General features: G+C 62.2%; 3 protein-coding genes across 14 annotated transcripts; 1 reads left to right on the top strand and 2 right to left on the bottom strand.

Annotated features, from left to right (window-relative positions):
• Positions 1 to 157: 157 nt before the first annotated feature.
• GFER (growth factor, augmenter of liver regeneration) lies at positions 158 to 3,947 on the bottom strand. Its single transcript, XM_007982062.3, has 3 exons — positions 3,441 to 3,947; positions 2,976 to 3,172; positions 158 to 2,056 (listed from the first exon to the last, which is right to left on the bottom strand). The coding sequence occupies exons 1-3, from the start codon at positions 3,696 to 3,698 to the stop codon at positions 1,894 to 1,896; spliced, it is 618 nt and encodes a 205-aa protein (XP_007980253.2). The 5' UTR covers positions 3,699 to 3,947; the 3' UTR covers positions 158 to 1,893.
• Positions 3,659 to 8,860, top strand: NOXO1 (NADPH oxidase organizer 1). Of its 12 annotated transcripts, none has more exons than XM_073015027.1 (10): positions 3,659 to 3,750; positions 5,195 to 5,294; positions 6,742 to 6,833; positions 6,928 to 7,008; positions 7,204 to 7,276; positions 7,387 to 7,564; positions 7,748 to 7,932; positions 8,026 to 8,139; positions 8,366 to 8,483; positions 8,557 to 8,860. In XM_073015027.1, exons 1-10 carry the CDS (start codon positions 3,697 to 3,699, stop codon positions 8,858 to 8,860), a joined length of 1,299 nt encoding a protein of 432 aa, XP_072871128.1. In that variant the 5' UTR covers positions 3,659 to 3,696. The 12 variants fall into 12 exon arrangements, with proteins under 12 accessions (XP_072871128.1, XP_037845945.2, XP_072871126.1 ...); XM_037990017.2 differs by having other exon boundaries at positions 7,387 to 7,609; XM_073015025.1 differs by having other exon boundaries at positions 7,204 to 7,291.
• Positions 5,039 to 15,846, bottom strand: TBL3 (transducin beta like 3). The gene is made up of 22 exons (XM_007982004.3): positions 15,688 to 15,846; positions 13,763 to 13,814; positions 13,578 to 13,673; positions 13,450 to 13,497; positions 13,195 to 13,336; positions 13,027 to 13,111; positions 12,776 to 12,946; positions 12,612 to 12,687; positions 12,436 to 12,529; positions 12,166 to 12,347; positions 11,945 to 12,086; positions 11,780 to 11,838; positions 11,580 to 11,683; positions 10,934 to 11,081; positions 10,611 to 10,841; positions 10,468 to 10,538; positions 10,225 to 10,381; positions 10,095 to 10,153; positions 9,847 to 9,950; positions 9,690 to 9,761; positions 9,439 to 9,597; positions 5,039 to 9,358 (listed from the first exon to the last, which is right to left on the bottom strand). The coding sequence occupies exons 1-22, from the start codon at positions 15,726 to 15,728 to the stop codon at positions 9,225 to 9,227; spliced, it is 2,427 nt and encodes an 808-aa protein (XP_007980195.3). The 5' UTR covers positions 15,729 to 15,846; the 3' UTR covers positions 5,039 to 9,224.
• Positions 15,847 to 17,505: the final 1,659 nt, after the last annotated feature.

Here is a 17,505-nt window from a genome sequence, read left to right as displayed (position 1 = left end):
TGTAATCCCAGCTGCTCGGAAGGCTGAGGCAGGAGAAATTGCTTGAACCCGGGAGATGGAGGTTGCAGTGAGCCGAGATTGCTCCACCGCACTCCAGCCTGGGCGACAGAGCTAGACTCTGTCTCAACACAAAGAAAAAAAAAAACAAACAAACAGATTCTAAGGCAAAGTGAAGTTTTATTCAGGAGTGAAACTTTAAGGAAGACAGGGGAAAAGGCAAGGCGGGGAGGGGGTGGGGGGCAGGAGGGACAGCAGATACAGGCGGTATGTTCCTGAGCTGAACACTGCCTTACCAGAGAACCAGCTAGTTCCTGAGACACTCAAAGGCCTTGGGAAAGGCCAGAGAAAAGCGCTGTGTCTGGGCGAGGAAGGGACACCTTCTCTCCTGGCTGCCCCCCATCTCCCCTCTCTCATTTGTGCCACCTGGCCCCTCTGGGCAGCCTCTACAGAAGCCAGCAGCTCCAAAGGGCCAATCTGGTGGGGACATGTCAGCTTCCTCCACACAGGCCTGAGAAGGCCATGCCAAGGTGGGCCTGCGCCCAGGGAAAGGCTGAGACTCCTGGAGGATAGAGGTCCCTGGAGTTTTATGGCCACAGGACGCTGTTGCTGGGCCGCTCTGGCTGGGGAGGCTCAAAAGCTGGGTCCTAGTCACCCCTCAACTTGCTGCACTCACAGCCTTCTCCATCTGCGACACACACGGCAGCTCCCAGCAGTCTCCTCGGACTCCATCCTCACCCCATGAGTTCTCTGGCTCTCCCCTTAATGTACCCACATCTGCCCCTGCCGTGGGGTGGGTATTCCTCTCAGTGGTCACTTGGTGACTGCCCCGGCTTCCTCACCAGTCTTCCTGTTCCACCCTTCCCTGCCTCATCCCAGCTCAGCAGCCAGAGGACCCTTCAAAGCCACATCACTCCATGCCATCCCCTGGCTCCAAACCCACCAAGAACTTCCTGTCAGGGGAGCTGGGGGTAGAAGCCACGGCTCTGCTGGGGCCTTGAAGACCTCGTGCCATCTGGCCACCCTGTGCTCCTGGGACCCCTGCATCAGCTACTCTGGCCTCCCCACCCCAACCAATCAGCGTCCTTGCTGTTCCCAGCTCATTCTCACCTCGGGATCTCTCTCTCCTCCTGAGGAACGAGGACCCCAGCAGGAAATGCAGCTGGGCACACAGGGATGGAACAAGCCCTGCCCACTGCTATAAGCCCCAGCAGAAAACACACTGAAGCCAGGTCCTCAGTCACTTCAATGTTTCATTTGGGCTCCAAACTCTGAGGAAGCGGGCCCCATGAATCCCCTGTGGACAGGCATGGCACAACGCTGGCAGGCATGTGCCAGGCAGGGAGAGGGCAGGATAGTTGGTGGACCCTCAGAAAGACCCTGCCTGAGCTTTCCCTGTAGGGACTGAGCAGAGTGGAGAACTGAGCCCCCTAAAGTGAGCAGCACAGAGCCACGGGGGGCAGGGGGATCCCTGGCTGCATAGTGGGAAGGCAATGGCCTGGCCTCCAGGGACAGGCACAGGGACGCCCAGCCAGGCCTGCTGTCTTCCTGTGTGAGGAGTGAGGCACCAGGGTATGCAGTGGGCAGGAAGCCACATCCTGAATGCCAAGGGGCAGCCCAGGCTGCTCCTGCCTCCGTCACCTGCAGTTCAGCTGCAGCTCCTTGGGGCCTCCACTGAGGAGGCGGCCAGTGGGTGCCTGCTGTGCGCACCTCCACTTCTGCTCCAAACCTAACAGGGGCAGGGCAGGTCCCCACGGGCAGTGTCCTGGGGACCACCCAACTGAGACACAACAGGCTCTGGCTCTGATGCACTTTAATGAGTGCCCTGCCCCTCTCCAACCAGGCCACTCCACAGGCGCCTGGCTAGCTGTCCCCTGGGCTCTGGCTGACCACCCTCTAGTCACAGGAGCCATCCTTCCAGCCGTCACGCCAGCGCTCATCCACTTTTGAGCAGTCGAAGTCAGGCTTGCCCAGCTTGCGGTTCACTTCATTGTGCAGGTGGCACAGCCACTGCGTGAAGCACGGCCGAGTGCGGGTGTCTGGTTGGTTCCTGCACAGCCTGCATAAGGAGAGCGTGTAAAGAATGGGAGGACGCAGCGGTTCCACTGCCCCTGCCAGTTCCCTGTCTGCTCCCAAGGACGGACAACTGGGGCACTGCTGTGAGCTACACCTGGGAGTGCCCTTATGCTCCAAGGGACAGGAATTCCCAGAACAGGGCTGACCCTGCAGCTCCCGGGTGTGATGAACTCCCAGGGTTGCTCAAACACCCACCTGGAGAGCTTGGCAAACTCCAACGAGGCCTCAAGGCAAGACATCACAGCACAGACCTGGCAAATTTATAAGCTTCTAACACCCAGGAAGCGGCATCCAGCATCTCTGGCCTCAGGCAGAGTGTGGCCTGGGTGGGGCTGGGCACAGCCTTGTAACTGAAAACTGGACTTGTTTCTTAGCACCTGAGGGAGGCCCTGGTGCCTCAGTTCAGCAAGAGACTTAATTCTAACTGCTCAGGCTTACAGCAACAATGGCAGCTCTGCCCTAGACATCTGGTCTAGGAACACCCGCAAGGGCCAGTGCTGGCTCTTGGATGCCTCAGTGAGGAAGAGGTGGCTCTTGGGGGCAAAAGCAGTGGATTTCCAAGATTTTAAAACCAGCAGTCCTGCTTTACAAGTCAGGCAAAGTGGAGTCCTCCCTAACTTGCGGGGAGCCGCCTTCAGTGCCAGACAAGGCAGGGAAGTCCTTCCTGGAGGCCTGTGGCTGTGGCAAGAGCAGTACTCAGCAGCAGATCCCAACAGTTTGGCTTTGGAGACAAGACGAGGACGCTCAGATGACCCCAGGCCCAACCTGTTGGAGGTCCCTGCTCCTCAGCAAACTTCTGCCACCTCTGCATCCGTTTCTCTATGTTCCCCGCTATAACGTCAGCCAGGAGCCCCAGGCCCAGGCTGCAGTGCAAAGCTCTGCTGCGTGCAAACACATCTTACCTTTTCCTTAGGTCTTCAGCACACTCCTCACAGGGGTAAAACTTAGAAAATAAATGTATGAACTGGGCCATGTCTTGCTGCTGTTCTGGGGTGGGCAGGTCGGGGTAGTAGGCGGCCAGGGTGTGGAGAACAGCCCAGCTGTGGCGGCCCAGTTCCTCGCGATCCGGCGGGCAGTCCTCCCTAAACTTGGTGTCCCGCTGCGGAAGCAGGCCACCAAGAGTGAGTTCATTCTCCGAACAGAAGCGCCCAAAGCTCCCCCTTCTACGGCCCAGTCGGTGGCCCACTGGACTCCGGCCAAAGCCCGGCAGACGATCCAACCCACGCGCGGATGAAGGCTGTAAGGCCGGGCTTACCCGGGGGCAAGGTTCAGGGACAGGCAACCCCGGGGAGCTCTGCCGGGGCACCTGGGCGGGGGCAGGGGCAGGGGCTGCGCGGGGCTGGGAAAAGTCGGGCAGGGATCTGCACCTTCTGCTGCGTCCGCATCCACGTCTTGAAGTCCACGCAGGCCCGGCACGGCCGCCTCCGGGAGGCGTCCTCGGCGACCGGAGACTCGGAGGTCGGCGCCTGGGCTGGCGTCGGGGTCGAGGCGCCCGCGTCTCTCCGCCCCGCGCCGCGGCCCCGCGCGTCGGTCGCCAGGTCGTCCATCACCTCGGAGCGCGCGCCTCCCGGCAGGAAGAAGAGATTCCGGCCGTGGAAGCTGCCCCGCTCGCCGGGCGCCGCCATGTTGCCCGCGCAAGGCCTGCCGGGCCAGCTCGGCCTCCAGATGAGCCTCCAGGTCAGCCTCCAGGCCAGCGCGCACTCACAGGAGCCGGAGGCGCGCGCCGTGCTCCCAGGGGCCGGGCCCGAGCTGGGGCTTGGGGCGGAGTTGGGGGCGGGGCCCGGCGCGCGGGCCCGTGTGGAGGCGGAGCCAGAGGCCGCGGGGCGGACCGGGGCGGGGCCGGGCCTGGGGCCAGGGGCAGGGACGGAGCTGGAGGGCCAGAGCTTGCTGGCACCCCCGGGCCTCGATCCCCTGCGCACGCCGTGGTTGCGCCGTCCGTGGCGGCGCTCTCGCTTCCTCCAGTAGAAGAGCAGTGTGTGGCGGAAGGTGCGCAGCGGAAGGTGCGCCGCGGGAGCGCTGTGGACCCGGGCTGACACTCAGGCAAAGTCCGTGTTGCGGCCCGCGACGCCCCCATCGCTCCGCTCTGAGTGTCCTGCGTGCCTGCGGCCAGGCTCTGTGCCCTCCGCTGAGGGGCGCGTCCCACCCGCTGGCTGCCCAGCGCCTTCTCAACGCGGGGCGGGCGTGACCGAACAGATTGCTGCGCGCGCTAGGGTTCTGGGCTCGTGTCACCGCCCCGGCGCCATGGCAACGGGCGCCTGGCAACGCAGGGCGGGGCGCGGCCGCGGAGGGCTGGCGCGTGCCTTGGGCTCCCCGGCGCCCCCCGCCGGCTGCCGCGGACCCTAGAATCTGGGATGAGGGGTCGGGCTCCCGGCTGGAGCGGCCTCTGGGATTCCTCTGCCTCCTTGTGTTCATTTATCCATTCCGCTATTATTTGTGCAGTGACTGCTCTGTTCCAAGCGCTGTTCCAGGTGCTGGGCAGAGCAGGGAACACAGCTCTGTTCCCTGACCTCCTCTGGTCATAATTCAGTGGTCAAGACAGGAAAAAAAATCAAGGACTCACACTCATAAATGTTCACGTACAAACTGGTGGGTCCATGCAAGGATGTGGTAAATCTGGAAGGCCTCCTTGAGGAGGTGACCCTATCTGAAGGATGAGGAATCAGCTGAGGACCGCCTTCGAGACCAAGCCCAAGGTGGCAGGGTCTTGGCATTTTGCAGGAACAAAAAGGCCAGTGGGACGCTAGGGAGGGTTGTAAGGTGGGAGGGGAGATCCAGGGACGGGCAGGGGCCCACCAAGACTTGGTCAGCTGCTGCGGGGATTGGGAATTTATTATGAGGGTAGGGGGGAAGATGCTAGACAGTTTTGGGCAAGGCTACCCAATCTGATCCCATTTCAGTTAGCTGCAGATTCCTCTGGCTATCATATGGGGAGTGGATTTCTTTCTTTTTTCTTTTTTTGAGACAGAGTCTTATTCCATTACCCAGGGTGGAGTGCAGTGGCATGATCTTGTTCACTGTAGCTGTGACTGCTTAGGCTCAAGTTATCTCCCACCTCAGCCTCCCAAGTAGCTGGGACTACAGGCACACACCACCATGCCCAGCTAATATTTGTATTTTGCAGGGGCACAGACAGAGGTCTCAACATGTTGCCCAGACTGGTCTCGAACTCCTGAGCTCAAGCAGTCCCCGTGCCTTGGCCTCCCAAAGTGCTTGGATTACAGGTGAGAGGCACTGTGTCTGTCCTTGAAGTGGATTTTGTAGGGGCAAGTGAGGAGCATACGGATGGAGGGTGGGGTGGCTGTACTATTCAGGTAAGAAAAAAGGGTAGGGGAGGAAAAAGTGGAAACCATGCAGGGCTGATGGGGTGTGGGTCAGGGGCAGGGAGGCAGCCTCAGAATCCCTCTAGGCTTCTGCTTTTGAATAAATCCTCCCCAACTTCTCTCCTGTCTTCCAGGGGAGCAAGGTCTCCCCTGGGTTCACACGCTGGACCCCACCAGGTCAGCTAGGCCTTCAGCTGAGATCAGGGAGAAGGTGACAGCTGGCTGGGGGCACCCTGCAAATCAGCCCTATGTGAGCAGGTGTTCATTGCCCATGCCAAGACCAGGGACAGCTTGAGGGCCTCAGCCAGTGCTGGTGGGACAGACACACAAAGGCCCTTTGTTGCAGCCAGGGCAGCTTCCTGGAGGGATGCCCCAGAGGCTGACCACTCCCTGGAGGGGCTGGAGTAGGGGCATCCCAACACAGAATTGGTGACCCCAGCACCAGGAAGAACCACTGTGTGCCAGGGTTGAATGTGGCTTCCGAAGCCTGAACTATAAGGAAACAGCCAGAGAGGTGGGGCACCTGAGCGAGCCTCTGCCCAGGCCATGTTTGCAGTAAGTCATGGCAAATCACGAATTGAGAGGTGGTTCTCAAAACAGCCCTAGTGACCACTTCCCTGATCTCCACCCCCACCCAACAAGTGCCAGTGACTGCACAGAGGGGCCCTCTTTCTCCTACCCCAAGTCTCCTCACTGCAGGGGAACCCCTGGGGTGAGCATGTGAGGTCTGCCCCTCCCCCAGCATGTACACAAAAGCTCACAATAATCACACATTTCACACACATTTCCTCGCCTATTAGTTGGGGACAGTAAGAGACCTTTCCTCCAGCATTAGGATTAAGTCAGACAAAACACTTAAAGCTTTCAGCACTGAGGTCTTGGTTCTGCACAGAAATCCCCAGGCTAGTTCAAAGACAGAGCTGTTGGGCGCACCCTAGCAGGGCAATTACCTCACAGAGCAGGGGAATCCAGAGAGGTGGGCAGGACAGGCAGCACTTTGATTAGCCCTGCCTTCTCCCTCCTCCAGTGGCCAGAGGCAGGCAGGAGGGCCCCAGGAAGCAGTTCCGCCTACCCTCCGCCCCTTCCTCAGTCTTGCACGCCTCCAGGGCTGGGAAGCTCATTCCTCTTCCTCCTAGCAGCTCTGCCTGGAAGTCCCCCAGTCCCTGTGCTCCTGCCCCCAGATTGTGGGCTTGGGAGACAGCAAGAAAGCTGCAAAGGACTAGGCTGGGGCGGCTCCACAAGGACCCCACAGGCTTGAGGCGTTGCCAGATTCTATCCCAGACGGTCTTCTGGGTCCCCCAGAGCCCTCTCAAGCACAGGGAGGCAGAAGGGTCCTCACCCATTTCAGGAGTCTGCAGCCTGGAGGCCACAGCCATGGCAGGCCCCCGATACCCAGTTTCAGTGCAAGGAGCAGCCCTGGTGCAGATCAAGAGGCTCCAAGTAAGACCTGGCTGGGTCCCGAGTGGCCCCAAGGCATAGGAAGGGGGTGCCTGGACCAACACCTCCAAGGCACTCCCAACTTTTTGTCCCCCAGACCTTTGCCTTCTGTGTGCACTGGTCAGACGGCAGCGACACCTTCGTGCGCAGGAGTTGGGACGAATTCAGGAGGCTCAAGGTGAGTGACCCTGGGCCACCCTGATGCCACGGTGGCGGCTTCCCCACCCGGCTGCCTCCCATCAGTGACTCCCACTGGAGGCCCTTCGTCCCCGCTGAAGCTCCCAGCCCCTGCCATCTGGGTGAGGGACCCCGCCCTCCCAAGGGTGCACAGTGGGCTCTGGAAGACCAGTGCCCCCGTTCCTGCCCTCAGAAGACCCTAAAGGAGACCTTCCCGGTGGAGGCAGGCCTGCTGCGGAGATCTGACCGCGTTCTCCCAAAGCTGCTTGGTCAGGCCAGCCTGGGTATGGGGGCGGGGAAGGCGGTGGTTTGCCTGGGGCGCCAGGGACCAGTGAAGCCCAAAGCGGGGTATCACAGCACGTTTTTGTGGTGCCTTAAGATGCACCACTGTTGGCACACGGGGGGCGCACGAGCCGCGGCCTGGCGCGCCTGCAGCTGCTGGAAACCTATTCTCGGAGGCTGCTGGCGACTGCAGAGCGTGTGGCACGGAGCCCGGCGATCACTGGCTTCTTCGCACCGCAACCCCTGGACCTGGAGCCCTCGCTGCCACCCGGCAGGTGCCTGACTCGCCCCAAACTCCCAGCCTGCAGCGGCGTTTGGAGGTGGGAGAGGTGTAGGGTGGGGGGAACAGCCAACGAATAGGGGCAGAGACTGGGAGGCTGGCGGTCTTGCCGGGTGGCGCCTCCGGTTTCACCCTCCCCATCCGCCTACCTCTCACTCGTGTGGGCTGCCCTTCCCAGCCGAGTGATCCTGCCCGCCCCAGAGGAGCCGCCTGTCTCGTGCGCTGCGGGCCGCCTCTCCATCCACAGTCTGGAGACTCTGAGCCTGCGCTGCCTGCATCCCTTCTATACCCAGGATACGCGGAATCGGCCTTTTCAGGCGCGGGCCCAGGAAAGCCTGGACGTGCTGCTGCGGCACCCCTCAGGTAGGGCCCGCCAATAACCCAGGGATTTGTCCCTCTGCCCCTGGACCCGAGGGAGCCTCGAGATCTGAGTCCCCGCCCGCTTCTTGCGCACAGGCTGGTGGCTGGTGGAGAACGAAGACCAGCAGATGGCCTGGTTTCCAGCGCCCTACCTGGAGGCGACGGCCCCGGACCAGAGCCGGGAGAGAGGCCCGTCCCTAGGCAGCAGCGGTATGCGCCTAACCCTACCCCTCATGCCACCACTACGGCTTGACCGTGTGGCAAGACTGGGTCGGAAGCATCGCGAGCAGGGCGGCCCAGGAATCCGTGCTTGGTCTCCGCACCTAGAGGAAGCCCCGAACCGGTTTTAGAGCAGACTCAAGCAAGGAGAATTTGAAGGGTGCGGGTGGGCCTTGGCCTATGCTGCCCCGCGGTGACTCCAAGCACCCACTCCCAGGTCCCCAGTTCTGTGCTTCCCGCGCCTACGAGAGCAACCGCGCAGATGAGCTGTGCGTGCCCGCGGGGGCGCGCGTGCGCGTGTTGGAAAAGTCAGACCGCGGCTGGTGGTTGTGCAGGTACGCGAGCGGGCGTGGGCGGGGGAGGCTAGCCGAGGCGGGCGGGGCCCTAACTACACCCCGCCCCTCGCAGGTACGGCGACCGGGAGGGCCTCCTCCCCGCGGTGCTGTTACGGCCAGAAGGGCTGGGCGCACTCCTGAGCGGGACGGGGTTCCGTGGAGGAGACGACCCGGCCGGTGAGGCCCGGGGCTTCCCCGAACCCTCCCAGGCCACCGCCCCTCCCCCCACCGTGCCCACCCGACCTTCGCCGGGCGCCATCCAGAGCCGCTGCTGCACCGTCACACGCAGGGCCCTGGAGCGGCGCCCAGGGCGCCTGGGCCCGTCCCGAGGGTGCATGGACCCTGTGCCTGTGCCGCACCCTACTACGGAGCGGTGAGCGCCAGGATCCCGATGCGGGGATGGACCGCGCCATCCCAGGGCTGAGGAGGAGCGGGGAGGGCGGATCTCCCTGGCCAGCAGGACGGGAGGTGGGTATTTGCTGTTCCTCTGAGTAAAGCTTGTTCTGAATGACCCCCACCGTCTAAGCGTGCGGAGCCGCGGGCTGGATCTCTGCCAGGCCTGGGTGCGGGATGGGCTTGGGAAGGCCGAGACCATCAGCTCCAGTGCCCTTCTGGCTGGCTACGTAGGGTGTTGGCCAGGGTAGGTGCTGGACTGGAGTCCAGAGAGACAGGGCCGGTTAGGAGAGCGGCCTTTATGGGTTTTCCAGGGGTTCAGGATGGACTGGAGAGAGACTGGACCGGCTAGGGGAGCGCTTCTTTATGGGTTTCCCAGGGTGTGGGGGTGGCCGCCAGCACAGGCAGCTTCATGTTGTGCCACAGGAAGTCCAAGAAAGCGGCGGCCTGGAGTGTCCTGCTGAGCCGCTGAAAGTGCCGCTCTGGGGTTGGACAGAAGGAGGTCAGGGGGGTGGTCCACAGGCCCCCCAGGATCCCCCAACCCCAGGCTGTGCCCACGTACCAGTGTAGGGCAGCAGAGCCTCAAGCGCTGCCCGCACGCCTTCGTAGGCCAGCAGCTCCTCGGGGGCCTCGCGCCGCAGGAGCACACCCAGCACGGCCTGGGCTTCGTGGCAGTGCCGCGAATTGGTGTTCCACGTGACGCAGAAGCGCAGCAGGGCCTCTGTGGGCAACAGGACCCTCATCCTCTTGCCCAGCCAATCTGCCATGACTGGCCCTTGCCCGCTGGGCCACCCACCCTGACCGGCCCCCAACCTTTCTGGTCACGCCGCAGTCGGAGCATGGTGGCTTCCAGCTTCTCGCAGGCCTCAGGGTCTCTCCGGATGGCTGTAGGAGGAGGGAAGGCTGAGCTGGGGAAAGCAGAGACCAGTGGTCCGTAGACCCAGCCTCTTGCCCCCGGGTGAGCACTGACCCTGGATGACAGTCAGCACGGTGTGGGGCCGATCCAGGGAAATGGCCAGGCCCAGTGCCCGCAGGTACCGCTTCTCATGCAGCAGGTTGTCTAGCTCTTGCTGCCTGCGGGGAGGGGAGGAGAGGCCACTGACGGCCGCTGGCAGAGCTATCGGAGTCAGCAGGCAGCAAGCCTGGTGCTCAGCCTCAGTTTCCCTACAGCACAGAGCAGGGCTGATGCTGGGAGGGGCGCCACTGCCCTGGCCTTACCTGACCACCTGCTCCTCTTGCCTGGCCTGCTCCTCTGCCTGCTCCGCCTCGGTCACATCCTGGGGTCAGACTGGGGTCAGATGGGGCCTCCACTCCACCCCAACTCTTCCCTGCCCTTGGGGCCCACAACCTTCCAGAGGATGACTCGGGAGTCGCTGGCCCCAGTGAGGGCGCGGTCATCCAGCCGGCTGCAGTGCAGCCCCCAGACCTTGTCCTCGTGAGCATCCAGCGTCCGCACACACTCGTTGTTCTTGATGGTCCAGAGCTTCACGAGCCCATCTGAGCCACTAGGTACGGGGTGGGGAGAGGCTCAGCGTCAGGCAAGTCACCCCCCACCCCCCACCCCATCGCTGCCCTGCCCCAGACCACTCACCTGGACAGCAGCTGCGTGCCACGGCTCACAAAGGCCACTTTCAGCACAGAAGCATCGTGCCCCTCGAATGTCTGCAAAGGGGGCGGGTAGGGCATGAGATGTCACCAGGGCAAGAGGTGGGGAGGGCCTGGATCGCCGCTTACCTTGAGACAGCTGAAGTCCTGGAGCGCCCAGAGCTTGATAGTGCCATCAGCTGAGGCTGTGGCCAGCACCTGGTCCATGGGAGAGAACTGGACGCACCAGAGGCCACGCCGGTGACCTGAGAAGACACCCAGCAGCTGGCACTGCGGCAGGGCCCAGAGCTTGGCCGTGCGGTCCTGTGAGCCTGTGGCCAGCAGCTTGTCGTTGGGGGCAATAGCCACGCTGTTGATGTCCTGGCAATGGGAGAAGGTGGTGGCTCAGCACCCCCTGCCCCCCGCCAGCAAGGGCTTGGCCACACCCCCCACCCCAGTGGCTATGGAGTCACCTTATCATGGCAGCGCTGAGTGGTCTGGGCCTGCAGAAGGATGGGGCCGTTGTCTGGGGCTGTGTTCTTGGACAGCAGGGCTTTGGGAAGAGGCCACAGCTTCACAGTGCAGTCCTGGCTGCCTGTCACCAGGAAGGACTCCTTCAGCCTGTGGCCCAACAGGAGAGGAGGAGACAGAGCTGAGCCACGGCCAGTCCTGATGGCCAGCTCCCCACAGGGCCAGCCTGGGAGCCCACGGTCCAGACCACGGGGACCGTCCCAGGATGCGGGTTGGCCTGGGTCACCCCCAGGCACTTGTAGGATCACGCCCTGTCTACAGTGTCTACCCGCAGCACGTGGTGACTCAGCCCCAGCCACAGGACCCCAGGCCTACATGCAGGGGTCACCTCTCCACCTGAGCCTCGTGCAGAATCATTCTCTCTGCCTAGTTCCCTTCCCCTTTAACCACTTCGCTGGGGCTACTTCTGAGGACTGCCCCCGAGGCACGGAGGGACTCTCCTGTCCTGTTCTGTTCCACATCTCTGGGCTGGAGCCTCAGAGCAAGCCAAAGCTGCTGCTGCCTCCCCAGCTCCCTGAGTGGCAGCCCCTGCTGGCAGGCCTGGGCCTCTACCTCCTTGACACCCCTGGCCCAGCCCCAACTCACTACCTAGAGCAGCAGACGGTGCCCACGCTGTGTGTATGACCAGAACCCTGAGCCACACAGATCACCTGGCCAGCCTTGTTCATTCTCCAGATACGGACACTCTGATCCTGGGGACAGGGAGTTGAGGAGAGAGGCTGGTTCATGGGCCTACTGAGTGGCCTCCCCGCCTGGTGCCTCTGCCCCTACCTCTCAGGGTGCCTCACCTTGGCACAGCTGGCAAAGAGCCATCCCTTCCGGAACACATCCAGGGCCAGGACGATATCTGAGATGATGTGGGGAGGTATAGGTCACACAGCAAGATGGGGGAAGGGAAGCAAGCAAGGGACCCAGGCAGGTCCCAGGGTGTCAGGTGGGCTGGCCCCACTCACCTGTGTGGCCATGGAGGATCTGGCAGGCTGACGTCTGCAGCTCAAATACTTTCAGGCAGGGGCTATTGGAGGCCACGATGACGTGGGAGTCCTTGGGGCCAAGAAACCGGACATCCAAGACCTCCTCACTGTAGCCAGCGAACTGCAGGGCAGCAGGGGGCAGGAGATAAGAGGAGGGCTGGTGCACGCAGCCTCCAGACAGAGCAAGGGCAGGTGTGCACCTGTTTCTGCAGCTGCAGGGAGCGAGCCTCATAGAGCAACAGGTTGTGGTCGGCGGTGGCGCTGAGAAGCAGGCCGGCGGTCCGGGCCAGGGTGCAGTGAGTCAGCTCCCGCCCGGGGCCCGGTGGCTGGGCCTGCGTGTACACACACTGCCCGGAAGCTGCCTCCCACACGCGCAGAGTGCCTGTGCGGGTGGGGACAGGGCTGCTGAGACTCAGGTCCACAGGCCTTCCCCAGCCCCATACCGCTGCCCATATCCCGGCCCAACACACCTTGGTCACCAGCTGTCAGAAAGTACAGGCCTGAGGACTTCACACCCAGCTGGGACACTGGCTCTTCTGGCAATAGCACAGTGGCCTCCACGCTCTGGAGACGAACTGGGTCACAGGCTGCTGTCATGCCCCCTCCCCACCCAACTCAACCAGCCCTGGCCTCCAGGCATCCCCACCTCAAACACAGGCACGGTCTTTGTGGCCTGGCAGCTCTGAAGGTCCCAGATGACACAGATCTTGTCACGGCCGGAGCTGGGGCAGCAACAGCAACCTCAGGTCAAGTCTTAGCCTCGGCCCCCACTTTCCAAGCCTCCCCCTCGTACCAGGGCCCACTGCTGACCTGAGCATGGTGTGGCCGTCGGCGCTGAAGGCCAGTGAGGTGACAGCGCTGTAGTGGGCAGTCAGCACAGCCAGGCACGACCGGTCCTGCAGTGACCACACGCGGATGGCGGCATCCGCGGCTGAGGAGAAGAGCAGCAGGCGTGTAGGGTCCGGGTGGAAGGCCACTAGGCTGTGGGCGGATGGGACAGGATAGGTGAGCTGTGCAGCCTGGGCAGTGCCTCTGCTCTCCCCCTCCACCCCCCAACTCACTGCACGACACCGGGCGAGGCTCGGAAGTGGTGTGTCCCATAGTGCCGCACGATGTCCCAGACGCGCACGGCCCCGTCACAGCCACCTGCAGGGAAGCAAGGTGAGGGAGTGGAATGCCCAAAGCCCCTGCATCTGTGCCCGATACCCACCTGTGCTGCAGGGCCCTACCTGTGGCTAGCAGCGTGGAGGTGGGGTCGAAGGCCATGGTGGCCACGGGGGCTGTGTGTATTGCCTTCCACAGGCGGGTAACGCTGCCCTCTCGCCAGGCCCACTGAGCCAGCAGCAATGCCCGGCTGGCTGTCACCAGCACCTGGGGGAGGATACAGGTCAGCAGAGGGGTAGCAACACCCTGCTCACAGCTTCCTGGACTCAGTCTGGGAGGAGGCGCTGGAGCAGGTCCCCTCCAGGCCCCGCCCCGCGTACCTCATCGTCAGGGCTGAGGTCAAAGGCAGTGATGGCCTCCTGGTCCTCCTAGGGGAGAGTGGTGTGCAGAGCATGGTGTGAGTGGGCTGACCCTCCGCTTACCCCTCACCCACCCAGGCTACCCTCACCTGCTCCAGACTCCGCAGCACGACCCCCGAGGCCACCTCCAGAATGTTGACTCTGGTGCCACAGATGCAGAAGAGGTGCTGGCCAGTCTGGTCCAGCTGGGGACAGAGGGGTCTCAGCCAGGCAACATTCGGCACCCCCCACGGTCTCTGGCTGCCCGCCCCCCTGCCCTCCCCCAGGCTGGTACCTGTGCTTTTCCGCCCTTGTAGAAAGGTTCAATTTTGCGCTCCACAGCATAGCTGGAAGGAGAGCAGGGGGCGAGTGAGCACCACCCACCCCTTCAGTCCCCAGGGCCCAGCCCTGTGTTGGGTGCTCCTCTCGAGGTGACCCCAATGCCCCCTGCCCTTGAGTTTCTGGGCAACAGCAGAGGTGGCATGGGGTGGAACCAGCAGTACTGCAGGGGGCTGTTGCTACCCCCGTCACTGAGAAGTGGAGACCTGGGCTGGTGATCCCTGAGGCAGCAGGGGGTGGGCCTGTGTCAGGCAGAGTCAGCCCAACAGCCCAGGGTTCTCAGGGATTTCCCAGTGAGAGCCAGGGGGGTCCTTGGGGACACCCCTGCCAGCGGTGGGTGGCCAGGCCTGGGTAGCCAGCCCAGAGCACATCCTCCCAGTGTCTTCATCCCTGAGGTCTGGCATACCTCTTCCCCTCGCTGGCTCCTCCCTTCATCCCCAGGCTTGCCCAGAGCCCAGGTCTCACGAGCAGCTGTCATTTCTGTGACCTCACTCCTGCCCCTCCTCCTTCCCTCTCCATTGCCTCCACCTGGTCCAGGCCATCGCAGCCTCTGGTCAGCCACTCTGGCCTCTTCACTGGGCCCCCTACCTACCTCTTCTTTTTTTTCTTTCTTTTTTTTTTTTCAAGACGGAGTCTCCATCTGTCACCCAGACTGGAGTACAGTGGCGCGATCTCAGCTCACTGCAAGCTCCACCTCCCGGGTTCACACCATTCTGCCTCAGCCTCCCAAGTAACTGGGACTATAGGCACGTGCCACCGCGCCCGGCTAGTTTTTTGTATTTTTTAGTAGAGATGGGGGTTTCACCATGGTCTTCATCTCCTGACCTCGTGATCCAACCACTTTGGCCTCCCAAATTGCTGGGATTACAAGTGTGAGCCAAATTGCTGGGATTACAGGCGTGAGCCACTGCTCCCGGCCTCCCCTACCTACCTCTTAACCCTGCTGCCAGGTACCTTTCAGAACATAACTGAAGATGTCACTGCCCTGCACCAACCCCTCCCTTCTGCCCACACACCTCCCAGACCTTGCCCAGAAGAGCTTCTGCCACCCTTGCCTCTGCTTTCCTTCCCTCTCATGGCCCACAGTGCACCCCATTGCTCCTGTCCCAGCCTCTGGGAAGGGTTTCCTATCTTCCCCCTGTTCCTTGTATGCAGCCTGGGCTTCTCTTCCCAGATGTCAAGGTCTGGCTCACTGCGCTTCTGGAAGCCTGACTGCCAAAATGAAAGCAGCCCCTGAGCCCCTGCACCCAGTTGACCCTCCCATGGCGGTGCTGCCAGCCAGGGACCTTCCTTTACCAGTGCTTGGCACAACCAAAGCCCCATAGCTGCCCGTGGAAACGCTAATCCCGAGGCTGCGCTGCCAGGGCAGGGGCACCAGTACTGCTGTTCGACAAAGGCTTGGGGAGTGACGGGGCACAGAACTCAGGGCCTCCTGGGCTTCTGCAGACCCGCCCCTCTCCCGCTGTCTACCTGTTCCCTGGAGAAGAGAGATCGCGGGTAAAACGTCCCCAGGCCCACTGCTCAGAGGTGGTTCTTCGCCTCCCGCCGCCTCCCGCCGCCTCCCGGGACCAGCCCCGACCTAAGCTCAGCCCTCTCCTCCCCTCATCGGGACTTCTGGTCTCCACTCCACCCACAGCCGGCTTCTTGATGAACCTACGCTGCTGCTCCCGGCGGCCAGGCTTCGATCGCCGTCCTCCCCGAGAGCAGTCGGGGCCGGCTCTCCCGCCTGGTATCACCGCAGCCTCCGCGACCCCGCGAGCCGGCGCACACATAGCCTGTCGCCTCCACGGACCAGAATGCGTGCCCGCTCCCCGCGCACCTCCGCTAGGCCGGCTGCGAACCCAGCTCCCTCCCCGCGCGGCCCCAGCGCTCCGGGCTCACTTGGTCTTGAAGCGGCCCACTCCGGCCGCGGTCTCTGCCATGTTGCCGCCGCCGCCGCTCCAGCTGAAACCGGCTAGGGCCCCGGCAGCCGCCGCCGCGTGACAGAGGTTGGACCGAACTCCTCACAAAACTCTACACTCCCGGCGCGCTGCGATGGCGTCACCGCGCGCGACCACTGTGACGTCCCCACCGGCGCGGCGCGCTTGGCGCCATCTTTGCTTCGGGCAGTGGCTGCTGCATCGGGAAGCGAAGCGGGCGGAGACGTTTCCGGCCTGGAGGGAGGACTATGAGTCCTGAGAGTGCTACGCGGTCCGTTGAGGGTAGACCGGCACGGGTGGCGTCGCTGGTGGCCTGGCTGTTTGATAACAGTATAAAAAGGCATTCGTGGCCGGGCGTGGTGGCTCACGCCTGTAATCCCAGCACTTTGGGAGGCCGAGGCGGGTGGATCACGAGGTCAGGAAATCGAGACCGTCCTGGCTAACATGGTGAAACCCTGTCTCTACTAAAAATACAAAAAATTAGCCGGGCGTGGTGGCGGGCGCCTGTAGTCCCAGCTACCCGGGAGGCTGAGGCAGGAGAATGGCTGAACCCGGGGGGCGGAGCTTGCAGTGAGCCTAGATCGCGCCACTGCACTCCAGCCTGGGCGGCAGAGCGAGACTCCGTCGCAAAAAAAAATAAATAAAATGGCATTCGTAGCCAGCGTTTACTTCTGCTTTTCGGCGTTCTGGGATTTGGGGGCACCAGCTCCAAGCTGACCCTGCCTCTGGGCTTGCAGTGTGGCTCTTGATAAAAAACATAGGTAAATGAGGCCGGGCGCGGTGGCTCAAGCCTGTAATCCCAGCACTTTGGGAGGCCGAGACGGGCGGATCACGAGGTCAGGAGATCGAGACCATCCTGGCTAACACGGTGAAACCCCGTCTCTACTAAAAATACAAAAAACTAGCCGGGCGAGGTGGCAGGCGCCTGTAGTCCCAGCTACTCCGGAGGCTGAGGCAGGAGAATGGCGAGAACCCAGGAGGCGGAGCTTGCAGTGAGCTGAGATCCGGCCACTGCACTCCAGTCCGGGCTACAGAGCAAGACTCCGTCTCGGAAAAAAAAAAAAAAACATAGGTAAATGAATAAACCTGGTAATCTCAAAGGCATTCATGTATTGAGCACCTTCTGTGTGCAAAGCACTGTAATCGGCATTTGGTGGACACCAGAGAAGAAACAGAACGGGCGAGGAGTGATAGTTGCTGAGTGTGGTGGAAAAAATAGAAGGGAGGGCCAGGCGCGGTGACTCACGCCTGTAATCCCAGCACTTTGGGAGGCCGAGTTGGTGGATCACCTGAGGTCGGAAGTTTGAGACCAGCATGACCAACGTGGAGAAACCCCGTTGCTACTAAAAATAAAAAAAAATTAGTTGGGCATGGTGGCACATGCCCGTAATCCCCAACTACTTGGGAGGCTGAGGCAGGAGAATCGATTGAACCCAGGGGGCAGAGGCTGCAGTGAGCTGAGATTGTGCCACTGCACTCTAGCCTGGGCTACAGTGTGAGGCTCCGTCTCAAAAAAAAGAAAAAAGAGGTCGGGCGCGGTGGCTCAAGCCTGTAATCCCAGCACTTTGGGAGGCCGAGACGGGCGGATCACGAGGTCAGGAGATCAAGACCATCCTGGCTAACAAGGTGAAACCCCATCTCTACTAAAAAAATACAAAAAACTAGCCGGGCGAGGTGGCAGGCGCCTGTAGTCCCAGCTACTCGGGAGGCTGAGGCAGGAGAATGGCGTAGACCGGAGGTGGAGCTTGCAGTGAGCTGAGATCGCGCCACTGCACTCCAG

Source organism: Chlorocebus sabaeus, chromosome 5 (assembly GCF_047675955.1).
Source record: "Chlorocebus sabaeus isolate Y175 chromosome 5, mChlSab1.0.hap1, whole genome shotgun sequence".
NCBI lineage: Eukaryota > Metazoa > Chordata > Mammalia > Primates > Cercopithecidae > Chlorocebus > Chlorocebus sabaeus.
This window is presented reverse-complemented; position numbering and strand designations above follow the sequence as displayed.